At 40.6% G+C, this 17,098-nt stretch overlaps 1 protein-coding gene across 1 annotated transcript in view; it reads left to right on the top strand.

The window, feature by feature from the left end:
• Window positions 1-17,098, top strand: part of LOC140195384 (cullin-1) — a 125,335-nt gene that overhangs the window by 48,576 nt on the left and 59,661 nt on the right. The window contains exons 5-7 of the mRNA XM_072253596.1: window positions 11,930-11,980; window positions 14,587-14,677; window positions 14,968-15,131. Of these exons, the coding sequence (XP_072109697.1) occupies window positions 11,930-11,980; window positions 14,587-14,677; window positions 14,968-15,131 (306 nt within the window). The remainder of the gene's footprint in view (window positions 1-11,929; window positions 11,981-14,586; window positions 14,678-14,967; window positions 15,132-17,098) is intronic.

Below are 17,098 nucleotides of genomic sequence, written 5' to 3'. Positions count from 1 at the left end.
GTAATGCACTAAAGTTTGATTTAGTTGTGGAGTTATACAGCTCTGAAAGAGGCCTTTCAGCCCACTATCCATGCTGAACATCAAGTACCCACGTATACTAATCCCATTTACTAGCATTTAATATATAGGTTTCTCTGCATTGGCTATTCAGATGCTCAACCAGATAATTATCAAATGTTCTGATAATATATGCATTTGCAACCTGTCAGGCAGTTTGTTCCAGATCCCAACTATCTGTGATGAAGTTATTCCGTAGATCCCTCTAAACTTCGCCTTTTACCATAAACCCATGTCCTCTAGTTTTAGATAATTTTGCTATAGGAAAAAGCTTTATAATGCATACACACCTCTCTTAATTATGTATGCCTGTGTCAGGTACTACTTCCTCCCATCCCGATCCTCCTTTGCTTCCAGTAAAACAAGGCCAGCCTATCCGGTCTCTCCTCATATTTAAAATGCTTCATCTTTGCATGTTTTGTGTACTCCCTAGCATATTTATGTCCTATATGAGGAATTGTAATTTGTGGCCTAACCTATGTTTTATAAAGTTATAATGCTCCTGCTCGGGTATTCTGAACCCTGACTAATGATGGCAGGAATTGTGCATTGGAATCAGATTGCTGACTCATGTCATGAAATTTGTTGTTTTGTGGCAGCAGTACAGTGAAAGACATGAAAAATTACAACATGTTACAATAAATAAATAGTGCAAAAGAGAAATAGTGAGGTAGTGTTTATGGACTATTTAGAAACCTGATGGGAGAGGGAAGAAGCTGCCCCTAAAACATTGAGTGTGGGTCTTCAGGATCCTGTTCCTCCCTGACGCTTGTAATGAGAAGAGGGCATGTCTGGGATGGTGAGAGTCTTTAATGATTGATGCTGTTTCTTGGGGTGCTGCCTCTTGAAGATCTCCTTGTAGATAGGGAGGCTCATGTCCATGATGAAGCCGGCTGAGCGTACAACCCCCTGCAGTCTCCTTTGATCCTGTGCATTGGAACCTGCAAACCAGGTGGTGATGATGCAACCAGTCTGAATGCTGTCTATGTCATATGCCAAATCTCCTCAAACACCAAATGAAGTGTAGGCACTAGTGTGCCTTCTTCCTGATTGCATTAATATGCAGGATAGGTCCTCTGAGATGTTGATGCCCAGGAATTTGAAGCTCACTCTTACTACTGTTGACCCATCTATTGAGGATTGGTATGTGTTCTCCTGACATCCCCTTACTGAAATCCACGATTAATTCCTTAGTCTTACTGATATCAAGTGCAAGGTTGTTGTTGCAACACTACTCAACTAGCTGACCCATCTTGCTCCTGTATGCTGCCTTGTTGCCATCATTTGTTGTCCTCAGGCTATCTGGCACCTCATCTTTGGCAATCAAAGATTTAAAATTCTTTGTCAAGGCCTCAGTAATCTTTTCATTTGCCTTCCGCAACAGGCTGGGATATACCTCATCTGGCATTACGGATTTATCCACCTTTAAACCCACAAAGACACCTAATAGCTCCTCTCTTTTCTGGTCCAAATTCAAAACTGGATGGCACAAAGAGCTTGCAGCAAGACATGCAGGCTAATGTAGTCACTCTGGTTTGAGAATAGAAGTATTAAGATCTTAAATCAGTTTAAAACAACTCTATATAAATTTGTGTTTGTGTCATTCTATCAATAGTGTGTGTTCAAAAATGACATAAAATAGTTTCTGAAACAAGAGAAAATCTGCAGATAGTGGAAATCCAAGCAACACACACAAAATGCTGGAGGAACTCAGCAGGTCAGGCAGCATCTATGGAAAAGAGTACAGTTGACGTTTCCAGATGAGACCTTCGTCAAGATCCCTTCTCTTGGGTCTTGATGAATGGTCTCGTCTGGAAACATTTTGTTCCTCCAGCATTTTGTGTCTGATAAAATAGTTTCTGATGTTTTTAAATATTTGAATGTATGTATGACCATTTCCAATTTTCCATACTTAACATATCGAAAACGATAATATAGTTTCACTTTTGGAATTATAGCCCTTGCGTCATTGCAGATAACTTTTCAAATCTAAGTGAATATTCTCCATACCTGGTTTTGCATTCCATCTTTGTAAGTGCATCTTCATTGTTGCATCATGCCATCATCTTCTCCACTTGATATTAAAATTATTCATGTTGAATGCATATGCATACAGTACTGTGCAAAAGTCTTAGGCACATGTACAAAATTATGTAAAATGACGATGCTTTCAAAAATAATGAAATAGTTTCTAAATATTAAAAAAAAGTACTATAAAGAGCAGTAAGCAGTAAAAAAAAATAAATCTATCAAATATTTGGTGTGACCACCCTTTGCCTTTAAAACTGCATCAATTCTCTTGGGTACACTGTTGGGCAATTTTATAAGAAAATTAGCTGGTAGGTTGTTCCAAGCATCTTGGAGAACTTGTCACAGTTCTTCTGCAGACTTCGGCTGTCTCGCTTCTCTCTCTCTCTGTCTCTCTCTCTCTGTCTCTCTGTCTCCCCCTCTCCCTCTCCCCCCCCCCCCCAAGGTAATCCTTGACATGCTCAATTATATTGAGCTCAGGGCTCTGTAGAGGCCATACCATCTGTTGCACAACTCCTTATTCATCTTTTTGCTGAAGATACAGTAGCTCTTTATGACCGTGGCCATTTTTTTTTGAAGTCACTGCCCTGCTGCAGAACAAAATTGGGACCAATCAGATGCTTCCCTGATGGTATTGCATGATGGATGAGAATCTGTTTGTACTTCTCAACATTGAGGATTCCATTAATTTTGACCATTTCACCAACTCCATTTGCAGAAATGCAGCCCCAAACCTGCAGGGATCCTCCACCGTGCTTCAGTGTTGATGGTTGGAAGCTCATCCGTGTAGTGTTTCCCAGGTCTTCTATGCACAAATTTGAGCCAGAAATTTCAAATTTTGACACATCAGTCCAGAGCACTTGCTGCCATTGTTCAGCACGCCAGTCTTTGTGTTTTTGTGCATAGCTGAGTCTCTTGGCTTTGTTTCACTTCAGAGGAATGGCTTTTTGGCAGCAACTCTTCCATGAAGACCACTTCTGACATGACTTCTCTGCACTATAGAGGGGTGTACTTCAGTTTCAGTGGGCTGATAGCAGTGCTGGACGACTTCTGCTTTAGAATGGATATCAGTTTGATGTATCTCTCATTTGCTGCACTCATTTTCCGTGGCTGACCACTGCATTTCTGGTCCTGAACTCAAGGTTTCCAAGGTACATTTAATGTCAGAGAAATGTATACCATAGACATCCCGAAACACTTTTCGCTAACATCCACGAAAACAGAGGAGTGCCCCAAAGAATGAATGTTAAATGTTAGAACCCCAAAGACCCCCCCCCAGCTCCCCCCACTCACGAATAAGCAGCAGCGAAGCAATGATCTTCCCCTCCCCCACCAGCAAAAAAAGCTTCGGTGCCCCCCCACCGAGCATTCAAGCATGCAGCAAAGCATCAATAAAGACACAGACTTGCAGTACCCCAAAGACTACTTGTTCACCTGGTAATTCGACATACTACACGCTCTCTCTCTTCCTATTAAGGGAAAAAGAGGTGTCCCCGTTTCAGCGAGAGGGGAGACATAACAAACAACTTGCTGATTTATGATGTTAAAAGTCTGTTGCATCGTTTTTCCCGAGCTCTGTGCCCAAAGAACTTGGGTCTCTGGCACACAGCCAGCAGACAGCTAACTGCTTTTGCTCTTCTGTGTACTCCCACGACACACTGGTTTCCTGTGGAGGCACCAACCTCAAGTCTGCCTGCCTCCAGAGCCATGAAATCCTGGACCCTGAAGGTGCACTGGTCTTCGAGGCCACATCCTTGGTATATCGAATAGCGGCCAGTCGTGAGACCCCGAGTCCCATTCCCGCAAAGAACTGAAGTCAGTGTGTAACTCCAGGTCAGGGTCTTCAAAAGAACCCTGAAAGGAAAAAAATAGAGATATTAAAGATAGAAATAGAGCTGTTCCTGAAGATTCAAGCAGAGGAGTGGCCATTAGGCGACATCAATTGCCATTTGTACATTTCTTGTGCTTCTTCAGAAGGGTTTGGACGGCATGTCTTGAAATACTTCTGCGAAATTTCTGCTTGCTGATGCAGGTTGATCATCTTATGCCTTGTTACTATGCTTACCTGCCATGGTGTAAGATTTAATGATTTGAAGGTTAAACTCACCCCTGCCACACTCTTGCCATTTAGTTTAGTTGCCCTTCACCTAGTTTGATTCTGTTAGATATGGTGATTTCCAATCTGCAGGATCTTTTAGGAGTCTAAGAATAAGTTGAAAACTTAATTGCTTCACAATTGTTTATTGAAAGTTCAGAAAAACAAAGAAACACAGAGCGCACGTGAAACTAAAGAACCAAGAACTAAGGTAGTGATTTTTTAAAACAGAAACTGACACTCTTGTACAGAGATGAGGCAAATTCCTGAGATAAACAAAGGCTTATTAGAAGGCACACAGATATAGCATGTTTAACACTTGCAAATGAAAGATGATGTAACTGTTATGTCATTTGACAACATTTTGTTGCCCTTCAAACTGTGAAGGACAACCAAACTAAAAGGCTGGGTGTGGCAGATGTGACAGTTTAACTTTCAATTCATCCGTTCTTGCACTATGGCAAGAGTTGTATCATTTTCAACATATTTTGTGAAAAATACAGGTTAAAATAAAAGTTGTATGTTAGTGAAACTACGAATTCAGTCTTGTTTAAAAACCCATTAATTCAATTAATGCGTTATTAAATGCATAAAGAACAACCAATTCCAACAATTCCTTCTATACCTATTTGTTTCAGTTAATCACTACAGATCATTCAACTCATTATTTCAGTGATCTTTAGCACTTGTATGTTACCTTTGTTTAATCAAGCACTGGGCTATATACCTACAAAATAATCGATTTCATTTGAAAAGTGGTCCATTACTGAATATATTACTTTCTTTAACAAAATACAAAAATTCTCTAACATTTAATTTTTTGGAAAGTGTATGTTGGGAAATCTAACATTTGCAATTTTACACTAATACTGACACTAATACAGAAGACAAAAAATAACATGTAAAACAAAATTTATATTAAAAAATTTAGGGTGCCTAATACTTTTGCGCAGTACTGTATTAACAAATAACTTGTAAAAATGGCTTTGTCCCACTGAACCTCCTAAACTAGAAAAAATAGCTTTTAATAAACAAAGCATAAGTTTACTTTTCTAAAGTTTGGATATTAACCTGTATTTCAGAATCACAAAGAGCCTCCAGGTCCAACTCTCAAATGCATCTCTCCCATTTCACGTACATCTGCTCTCACCCCATCCTCCTGCCACCCCACTAGGAATAGGGTTCCCCTTGTCCTCACCTACCACCCCACCAGCCTCCAAGTCCAACATATAATTCTCCGTAACTTTCGCCACCTCCAACGGGATCCCACCCCTAAGCACATCTTCCCCCCCCCCTCCTCCCCCTCTGCCTTCCACAGGGATCGCTCCCTATATGACTCCCTTGTCCATTCGTCCTCCCCATCCCTCCCCACTGATCTCCCTCCCGGCACTTATCCTTGTAAACAGAACAAGTGCTACACATGCCCTTACACTTCCTTCCTCATCACCATTCAGGGCCCCAGACAGTCCTTCCAGGTGAGGCGGCACTTCACCTGTGAGTCAGCTGGGGTGATAAACTGCGTCCAGTGCTCCCGATGTGGCCTTCTGTATATTGGTGAGACCCGACACAGACTGGGAGAGCGTTTTGCTGAACACCTACGCTCTGTCCGCCAGAGAAAGCAGGATTTCCCAGTGGCCACACATTTTAATTCCACGTCCCATTCTCATTCTGTTATGTCTATCCACGGCCTCCTCTACTGTCAAAAGGAAGCCACACTCAGGTTGGAGGAACAACACCTTATATTCCGTCTGGGTAGCCTCCAACCTGATGGCATGAACATTGACTTCTCAAACTTCCGCTAATGCCCCACCTTCCCCTCGTACCCCATCCGTTATTTATTTATATACACACATTCTTTTTCTCTCTCTCCTTTTTCTCCCTCCGTCTCTCTCACTATACCCCTTGCCCATCCTCTGGGCTTCCCCCTCCCCCTTTTCTTTCTCCCTGGGCCTTCTGTTCCATAATCCTCTCATGTCCCTTTTGCCAATCAACTGTCCAGCTCTTGGCTCCATCCCTCCCCCTCCTGTCTTCACCTATCATTTTGGATCTCCCCCTCCCCTTCCCACTTTCAAATCCCTTACTAGCTCTTTTTTCACTTAGTCCTGATGAAGGGTGTCAGCCCGAAATTTCAACTGTACCTCTTCCTGTTCACCAGCAACTTTTATGTGTATTGCAAAATCCATCATATATTTTGACCTGCCTTCTGTGTATTTACATCTATTAAGAAAGTGATTATTTAAAGGTAGATCTGTATTACAAATATATTTAGTTTTTACCAAAATTTTTGAAAACAGTGTTCAGTTATTATGCAAGGTTTCTTCAGTGATCTGTTTTCCCCCTCAATACAGAGTTTCTAGGACTAGCCCAGAATAATTTGATTGCAACTAAGGCTACGTCCACACTACGCCAGATAATTTTGAAAATGCCGGTTTCGAGTAAAAACGACAGGCATCCACACTAAGCATTTTTCAAAATATCTCTGTCCACATTAGATGGATATTTGGGCGAATCTCCTCCTACTGGGCATGTGCAGGACACACAGAAAACAAGCGAAGAGGAAACTATATACTTGGTGCGCATTTGTCCAGTGACAGAGTAGAAAAACTTAAAAGGAATTGCTCTTGGCTCTCACGCAGGAGGACTTAAAACTATATATAAAAAAAATACTGGAGCATATGGAGGCAACGGACAGGGAGTTCAGGGGCAGTGTGACCCAGCTAACGATGAACATTGAAAAAATTGACTAATAAAGCACCTTGTTAAGTGTATAAAACATGTCTGCATCAGTGTTATCTTGTATTTCCATACAATGTTACATTAGGCTGTTACACATCTATTGTCAGAGAAGTACTTGCATAAATAGGTAAACCACCTTGGTTCTTGATTCTTGATCCTCCCAAGCATTCCGCATGGAATTGAAGCTGGAGGTGGTGGAGGGTGTTTTCTGTCCTTACCTTCATACAAGCAAGGACAGAGAACAGGGCAAAGTGAGTATACTTATTTATTCAGTAAGTTATGGGTCAAAGTATTTGGTGAGTACATTTCTAACTCTTCTGGCTTCAGTCTTGTTGCCGTCTGTTCTGAAATTGTTAGGTTCTGTGAAGCGCAGAATCAAATATGGCGGTGATGATTGAACGCTCTATTATCAATTGTTTGGCGACAATAAAGTAATAATAAGAAGAAAACAATGAAATTCCGCGCTGCCGCCATCTGTTGCGGCATGTCATGACAGCAGTTTTAAAAAGCTTCGTTTACCATGTCCACACTGCAACGGATATTTGGCATTTTCAGATTTATTCACTTTGGAGACCGTTTCTGAGTATCTCTGTTTTCAGGAGATGAAAACGCTGTTTTAGTGTGGACAGAGGGTCAAAACGAAGAGAAAAAGCTTCGTTTTCAAAATTGTCCAGCGTAGTGTGGACATAGCCCAAGTGCTACAGTTCAAGGGTGATATTGCAGTACATCCCTTGCTGTTGCTCCACATTTCTATGTGTTGTATCTGAGATTGTAGCCAGCCCTTCAGATTACAAAGTTTAGAAACGGATGGTTGATACTCCTCTAGCACTTTTGGATAGTTGACCTAAATGGCCAACAAGGAGGAGCAGCAGGGCTGGAGTCATTTTGGCAGTTGTGGATTATTTCCCTTCCTGTTTCCTTTGGATGTCTATCTGCTGAGTTTCTACAGACAGGCAAAGACCCAGGAATAGAATCTCTGAATTCTCATGAGTTTAGCTGCATTTCATTATGGTCCAGTATAGATTGAGCCAAATGCTTGTGGAGTAGTGATTTGAAAATGTACCCAAGTGAATTCGGTCTATGTAAATGCCTGTTAATCTTTGGAGTTACTTTTACTTCATACTCTCACTTGTCATTTTAAACTAGAAATCTGCATTAAATGTTAGTAACAATGTAGTGAAAACAAAATGGGTGAATGTGCGGTATTGAGAGCCCATGGATGAAGAATTGTGCAGATAAAGGAGCTTTGGATTTTGATTAGCGCTCGTGAGACTTTGCTAATTCCAGACAGGATTGATGGGTATGTTTTGTCACAGATTTCTCAAGATGTAATGAGTATCTCCTATAATTATTTGATGTAACTGTGGACTTGAATCAAGAGCCATTGGGTTAACCTAAGCTTATTCAGTTCTACACTATTCAGAGTTTGATTTTACTACTTTCTTTGCTGTATGTCTTTTCTAATTCATTTGTTACCATCATCTTCTGTTGCCTGTGTCATTACAGTAGACAGTCCTAATGTGCTTGAATGTTGTTGCCCCTGAATCATGATATGTCAGTTTATGACCCTGTTTAAATTTAATGGTTGAAATTATCCTCATGCCACTAACCAGTTTGGACTCAACCTTTGTTCATTTCTTGTATACAGTTTTTTTTTCAGCAAAATGTTTTCCAATATCTATCCCTTTCTCTTTTAGAATTTTTTTTTATGAATACTTTTGTCATCATTGTTTCAGATAATGTATTCCATGTCCTGTCTATCAATTCACCATTTGTCCTCAATCATTCTATTTTTTTTTGAATTTTAATGTTGTCTAGTTCTTGGCCTGATGAATAGAAATTTTTAGTTTAACAAGAGCTCTGTGGGTAATAGTGCATCTCTATCAGAAATGGCCTTAAGGTTCAAGATTGTTTAATGTCAGTACCAGTACACAGCTGTAAAGGAGAAAAGAATTATTGTTGTTCCAGATCTAATTCAGCAGTGAAAAAACACAATAAGATAAAAAGTACAATTTATATTTTTTAAAAAGCACAACAGATATAAATACATAAGGTAGCTTACAGTGGCATGCAAAAGTTTGGGCACCCCGGTCAAAATTTCTGTTACTGTGAATAGTTCAGTGAGTAGAAGATGAACTGATCTCCAAAAGTCAAAGTTAAAGATGAAACATACCTTTCAACATTTCAAGCAAGATTAGTGTATTATTTTTGTTTTGTGCAATTTTAGAGTGGGGGGGAGAAAAGGAAAGGAGCACCATACAAAGGTTTAGGCACCCAAAGAGATTTGAGCTCTCAGATAATTTTTACCAAGATCTCAGACCTTAATTAGCTTGCTAGGGCTATGGTTGTTCACAGTCATTGTTAGGAAAGGCCAGGTGATGCTAATTTCAATGCTTTGTAAATAGCCTGACTCCTCAAACCTTGTCTCAACAATCAGTAGCCCCATGGGTTCCTCTAAGCATCTGCCTTGCACTCTGAAATTTAAAAAATGATGCCCACAAAGCAGGAGAAGGCGATAAGAAGATAGCAAAGCGTTTTCAGGTAGCCATTTCCTCAGCTCGTAATGTAATTAAGAAATGGCTGTTAACAGGAACTGTGGAGGTCAGGTTGAAGTTTGGAAGACCAAGAAAACTTTCTGAGAGAACTGCTCGTAGGATTGCTAGAAAGGCAAATCAAAACCCCTGTTTGACTGCAAAAGACCTTCCGGAAGATTTAGCAGACTCTGGAGTGGTGGTGCACTCTTCTACTGTGCAGAGACACTTGCACAAATATGACCTTTATGGAAGAGTCATCAGAAGAAAAGCTTTCCTGCGTCCTCACCACAAAATTCAGAGTCAGAAGTTTACAAAGGAACATCTAAAACAAGCCTGATGCATTTTGGAAACAAGTCCTGTGGACTGATGAAGTTAAAATTGAACTTCTTGGTCGCAATGAGCAGAGGTATGCTTGGAGAAAAAAGGGTGCAGAATTTCATGAAAGGAACCCTTCTCCAACTGTTAAGCATGGGGGTGGATCAATCATGCTTTGGGCTTGTGTTGCAGCCAGTGGCAGGGGAACATTTCACTGGTACAGGGAAGAATGAATTCAATTAAATACCAGCAAATTTTGGAAGTAAACATCACACCGTCTGTTTAAAAAAAAAAGTGCTGAAGATGAAAAGAGGGTGGCTTCTATAACAGGATAATGATCCTAAACACACCTCAAAATCCACAATGGACTACATCAAGAGTCGCAAGCTGAAGGTTTTGCTATGGCCCTCACAGTCCCCCGACCTAAACATCATCGAGAATCTGTGGATAGTTCTCAAAAGAGCAATGCATTCAAGACAGCCCAAGAATCTCACAGAACTAAAAGCCTTTTGCAAGGAAGAATGGGTGAAAATTCCCCAAACAAGAATTGAAGGACTCTTAGCTGGCTACAGAAAACGTTTACAAGCTGTGATACTTGCCAAAGGGGGTGTTACTAAGTACTGACCACGCAGGGTGCCCAAACTTTTGGTTCGGGCTCTCTTCCTTTTTGTTTTATTTTGAAACTGTTAAAGATGGAAATAAAAAAAGTAATCTTGCTTAAAGTATTAAAGGAATGTGTCATCTTTAACTTTATGCCTTTTGGAGATCAGTTCATCTTCTACTCAGTTAACTATTCACAGTAACAGAAATTTTGACCAGGGGTGCCCAAACTTTTACATGCAACTGATACATTGATTGTATGTCCATAAAGTGGTGCTAGGCACAGGAATGTCTGTACGTAAGGTGACTCTGACAAGAAGTGATAAAGTAGTGGTGGTTGAGGGTGTGAATGGATTTAACTCTAATTTTAAAGCAAAAGAATAGCCTTCCTCATAGCTAAACCCGCATTCCAAATACCATAGTGAATCTTTTTTCAAAGTCATTGAGAATTTAATTTTAAATGTTGCTGTTAGGTACTGGAAAATTAGATACAGGTCGACTACCTGTAATCCGGTTCCTTCGATAATCCACACTGATTTCAAATTTTCCACGCAACTGTAATTTCAAATTTTCCGGGCCACCGTACCAATCTACTGCAGATTGTTTTGGTTGCGCTAAATCTGTTCAAGTGTTGGCGCGCTCTTGTAAGCACAGACAGGCGATTCCTGCTTGTTTTCCTGCATTTATTAATATCATTTGCGTGAGGTGTGGACGCCCGCCACTTGCCCATCTCACCCGTCAGCGGTGGGGAAGCTGGCGTGCTCTGGGTTGTCTGCCTTCTTGCCCGCCTGCCGGCAGTCGTGCACTGCCCTCCGGCGTTGCCCGGCTGGCGCTCCGTTCTCTTCTGCCTACGACCTCAGATCAGACGTGGTGACTCGTTGAATTTAAGCATATTACTCAGCGGAGGAAAAGAAACTAACGAAGATTCCCTCAGTAACTGCGAGTGCAATGTAATCTTTGGGGTAACTGCAAGTCTGTGCCTTTGCCATTGCTTAGCTCACGCTTGAGTGCTGGCAGTGGATGTGCTTAATTTTTTTCTGGTGGGGCGGGGGGGATTGTTGCTCGCTGCTGCTTACGCGTGGGAGGGAGGGGAGCTGGGGGGGGATCTTAGAGATTCTAACATTTAACTGTCATTCATTCTTTGGGGCACTCCTTCTTTCGTAGATGGTTGCGAAGAAAAAGCATTTCAGGATGTATATTGTATACTTTTCTCTGACTTTAAATGAACCTTTGAATCCTTTGATATTTTAAAGGTATGATAAGGCGGTTAGCTATTGCTTAATGTGATCCTTCTGTATTTCGGCATTTTCACTAATCCAGAACTCCTTGGGTCCCAGTGGTGCTGGATTACAGAAGGTCGACCTGTACTGGAAAATTGTACCTTTTAACAAAGCTTTGCTTCACATGGTTTGGGAAAATGTTTGCCTTATAAGAATATTAATCAAAAATGACATATCTTAAGTACCTCTTTATAATTTCAGATTTGACTTCACTGTTTGGCGATGTTGAAAGTATTTGGTTTGGAAACTTCTTATAAGTAAAAGTCATTTCTATTTTTTTGCAGCTTGCTTTAGTGACATGGCGGGATTGTTTATTTCGACCTTTAAACAAGCAGGTAAGTATCTTATTAAAAGCTGCATGTTCAGTAATTTAAATACCACTGTTATCTTCAAAAACTTTTATGAAGTTACAAGGTTTAAACTTTGCAGAATGCAGATTCCCATGATACTGATGTAATAGATACCACTACTAAGTTCTTGACAGTTCTCACAGTTTTAAAAGCCTGCTTTGTAATATCTGGCAGATGTAGTAATAGGGAAACATTGCTTTCATCGTAAATCTGCTCTCAAGTTAATAATAGGTTTTGGAGAACAGATACATGCAGTTAAAAGTAAAAATCCAAATGTTGTTGTTCTTCATTCCTGCTTCCCCACAAAGAGCACCCACATACTGTTTTCTCCAAAATCAATACCTGGAAAAAGCTTCAGGTTATTTCAATCTTTTCTCATTGTTCAGGTTTGCTACATATGATGCAAGTGATTTTGTAGTGGTCTCCTGACTCGTGCTTACAGATTAGGGCGACATGGTAGCATTCTGGTTTGCACAATTCTTTGCAGTACCAATGACATGGTTTCAATTCCCACCACTGCCTGTAAGGAGTTTGTGTGTTTTCCCCATTACTGCTTGGTTTTCCTCTTGCAGTCTAAAGATATACTGGTTGGTAGGTTTTCCCATGAATTGGCTTGGATTAAATCGGGGGGGTTTGCTGGGCGTCATGGCTCGAAGGGCCGGAAGGGCCTATTCTGAGCTGTATCTCAATAAATAAATTAGCAAACAAGCAATATCTCTGAACTTAATTTTTTTTAAAAAGGCAATGAAATCAAAAAAATCTGAATTTAAGATAATCTCTGTGGAAACATGCAGAGACAATTGAGAGCATACTTTTGCAGTAAGGTCTTGTACATTGAAAGAGATAATTGTGTATGAAGTACATTCATGGGTGAGTGCCCACAAAATACAATGGATTCTGATTAATTTGAACACACAGGGGACCAGTACATTTTGGCCCAATTAAACGACTGTCCCAATTAGCCAAAGGTTCATGGAAACAGTTAGAAAAGTATTAAAAATACAAATAACAGTTTAATTGAGTAACAAGTTGTGTATTTAAATGAAATACCTAACAAATATTACTACAGTACTATAAAACTGCAGTAGTTCCCAATAGTTATCAATGGAGGAATTCATCCTACACTGTTCTTTTGATTGACTGTAAATGAACAAAATTGGTGCAGACACCTAGTGCAGATAATGGACTGCCTTCATATAATGCTGTCAACGATAGTATCCTCCAAGTCTTTATTTTCATTGTAACATTCAAGATGATTGTCAATAGCTCCAAATTCCTTGTAGTTCCTTACTTGTTGTAGTGAAATAATTTTGTTTTCACTCCCAGCCACTTACGGCATCTCTAAACCTGAATGCTTGAAACTGCAGTGAGCAAAACGGTTCTAAATTGTCTCACCTCTTGTTTCTCGCCAACTATCAGTGACAAAAATCTTTGCTTTTTGATCACAAACGCACCTAACTGGTGCTATTTAAAAACTGTGCTCTAAGCATGGTGTGGTCTCTTAGTGGCCACACGGGTGCAGGCAACTGACACTGGTTACAAACTGTTTTCCTAAAGTCTCCTGTCCCAATTAAGCGGCATAGTGTCCCAAATAAACGAAGGGAATCTCAGCTATTTTCTTGATTGGTTTTTGTCTGAGTTGTCCCACAAAAGTGGCTACTCCAATTAACCAATGGCTTAATTATCTGGAGTCCACTGTGAATGTACAAAACAAATTTGGCTAATAGCTATGTCATAACCTCCCCTGTCCTTGCTTTCACCACTGTCATTTATGAATGATTAAAACTTCAGGAATTTTTGAAATGTTTCAAAAATATTCATAACTATTTAAAACCTTTTGTCTTGACAGTACTTTTTAATATTCTTAATAAGTACATGTATATGTATGTGTATATAGGTATATATGTACATAAGTGTGTTTTATATATATATCTCTTAAGATAAAGGTTCCTAAAATGCTTTCAAATATGGTAAGTTAATCACTAATGATGAAGTCGATGTAAGTTGCCCAACTTTCACAAACACTATTCGTATCAACCACAATCCCTTGCAAATCTGTCACAAAGTTTAATTGTATGAGCATGACCTACATATGTGTTGAGCATTAATGTCTTAACTTAATAGATTGGAGTTCAGACTGTTGTTCACTGGTATAACACTGACAGTAATTTCAGGGTTTCCACATTTCCTCACAACTGCCATTTGCTTGGTGTGGTTCAAAATTTGATCTGATGTTCGTTCAGGTGTTTATTTCAGAATTAAATAGATTTCAAAATGACTATATTAAATAAAATCAACAAGAGCATGTAGCAACAAGCACAACCCTTTCATCTGGATCACTTTTAGTTCAGGTATTTTAATACACATTAGTTGGTAAATGTAAAATGGCGCCAGTCATTGCTGAGTATCTGGATTTCAAATCAGGTGTGAGCTACAGAAGTTGTCTCTGTTTTGAATACCGATTGCTGAATCATGATTTCAGCTACCGATTACTACCAAACGTGATGTGTAGTTGACATCACTTCTACGTAATTAGCGTAGTGGTAACTTGTGTATTAGGCTAATCTAAAGACCATTACATTTTCCATCAGGTTACGAATGCAGTTCTGAAGTTGATTGAGAAGGAGAGAAATGGTGAAACTATCAACACCAGACTGATTAGCGGAGTGGTTCAGTCATACGGTAATTTTGAACTATTGTCTTGTCTTGTCCATATTGCACCAACTGCTGCCGCTGGGCTATAAACATAAATGTGTGGCTAAGTGCCTTGCTCAAGGACACACATACCGCCTCGGCTGAGGCTCAAACTCACGACCTTCAGATCACTAGTCCAACTCCTTAACCACTTGGCCACGCGCCAACACTATTTGTGCTTATAGTGTTATGCGATATCCCTAGGAGGTTTGTTAGTAGAATCTTTGTGAAGTTTTTGGACTGACTAGCTTTTCTCATTCTATTTATTTTAATCACAGTTGAACTTGGGCTTAATGAAGATGATGCTTTTGCAAAGGGACCCACATTGACCGTGTATAAAGAATCATTTGAATCTCAATTTCTGGCTGACACAGAGAGGTTTTATACAAGGGAAAGCACTGAGTTTCTACAGCAGAATCCTGTAACAGAATACATGAAAAAGGTCAGTAAATGCAGTAGATGCAGTCTTAGGTACATGTATATAACTAGGGTGCCTAAGACATTTTGCACAGTAATGAGGTAATTTTGTGTATTGCACTATACTGTTGCAAAAAAAAGAGAAAAATTCCAAGACATATATGAGTGATGCTAAACTTGATTCTGAAATCGGTCTCTGTTGTGGACTCAGTGGGAAGAGGGCAAGGAGAAGAGAATCATGGTTGGGAAAAGGGGAGGGGAGAAGGGAGGAAGTGGGAAGCACTAGAGGCACATTCAGTAATGATCAATAAACCGATTGTTTGGAATCAAATGATCTTGCTTGGTGTCTCGGGGTGAGTGTCTCTGCTTCTGCACCATTTCCCCCGCCCCTGCTTCTCCTCCTCTGCCACCTGTACCACACTCCTTCCAAGGTGCTCTGCCATCACCATTTCCAACATTCTTTGCTCCCACCAGATTTACAAATTTGTTCTCTGCTCCACGTTGATGGATACAGTACAGGTTTCCCTTGCCATCCGAACGTAGAGAGTTCCCATGAAATGGTTCGTAAGCGGAAATGTCGTCAAGCGAAGAAGCAATTACCATTTATTTATATTGGAAAATTTTGTGAGCGTTCGCAGACCCAAAAATAACCTACCAAATCATGCTAAATAACACACAAAACCTAAAATAACAGTAACATGTAGTAAAAGCAGGAATGATATAATAAACACACAGCCTATATAAAGTAGAAATACTTCTCTACAACGATTGCTTGCACAGATCTCCGTAGCGAAAATCTCACGCAAGCGCTCTCGGCAGAAAATCTCATGCAAGCGCTGTTGGCATAAACGCGCTCTCCAGTAACCTTTAAACTATGAAGCTGCCAAATCTACCAAATAACATGTAAAAATACACAGCCTATATAAAGTAGAAATAATGTATCTACAATGTAGTATCACTTACCGGAATTGGTTCAGCGCCGAGCACACTGAGGATGGTGTGTTAGACTGAGTCGTTGCAGGTTGGGGTGGTGCAGTGGCCCCCACCCTCTGGGCCACCGACCCAATACATTGCCGCAAAGAACGCAGCAGTAGCCGGGAGGCACACAGCACATCTTTAAGAAAAAAGCCGAAATAAACATGCTAATTAATTAGGTGCTGCCTGGCACGTAAATGTTGGCACAGATCAGAGGTGATTGCCGATTGCATCGCCTCTGATCTGGGCCAACAATTACGTGCTAGGCGGCACCTAATTAATTAGCATGTTTATTTTGGCTTTTAAAGATGTGCTGTGTGCGTCCTGGCTACTGCTGCGTTCTCTGCGAATCGGTACAGTATCTGTCCGGGGCCCGGGGGTTGGGGTGGTGGGACACGGGGGTGTCATCTCATTGTCGATCAGGGCAGGCAGCTCATCTTCTCCTATGACTGCCTGCCTCGATGTGGAAGGTCAAGGTTCGTCGTCTGCTGTGGCTGATGTGGAAGGCTTGCTTGACTGCTGAGCCTCGCGCATTTTTCTATCACACAGTTATTTGTAAGCACTCAAACCATCCTGCAAATATCCCCTAAACCTACGTACCCTTTCAAAATTAAAGTCGTACTTTATCATTGCAGCGAAAATCTCACACAGTTGCTTCACTTTTGCTACTGCATTCGGTTTCGATTGTTATCCTTTCCTCTTCCAATTGCATCAGCTCTTCATCTATCAGATCTTGGTCATGGAATGCCAAAACCTCTTCAACATCATCTTCGTCAGCTTCCACAAGCCAAACTCACTTTGTCCTTGCTTCATTCACCACGATCGAAATGCTTAGTTATGTCCAGTTTTACGCTAAGTGTAACACCCTTACGAGCTCTATCAGGCTTTCCCGACACCTTAGAACTCATCTTGCTAACGGCTGCTCAATGCAACGTGTTAAAGCAATGCCGTTCCGAATCTGGGGGAGAGTGGCTGCTCGGGGCGCGCACTGCCTTTTATCGCGCGCTGCTGTTCTTC

The sequence above is a fragment of the Mobula birostris genome, chromosome 3, assembly GCF_030028105.1.
Source record: "Mobula birostris isolate sMobBir1 chromosome 3, sMobBir1.hap1, whole genome shotgun sequence".
Taxonomy (NCBI): domain Eukaryota; kingdom Metazoa; phylum Chordata; class Chondrichthyes; order Myliobatiformes; family Myliobatidae; genus Mobula; species Mobula birostris.
The sequence above is the reverse complement of the archived record's forward strand: the minus strand, read 5'-3'. Positions and strand labels throughout refer to the sequence as shown.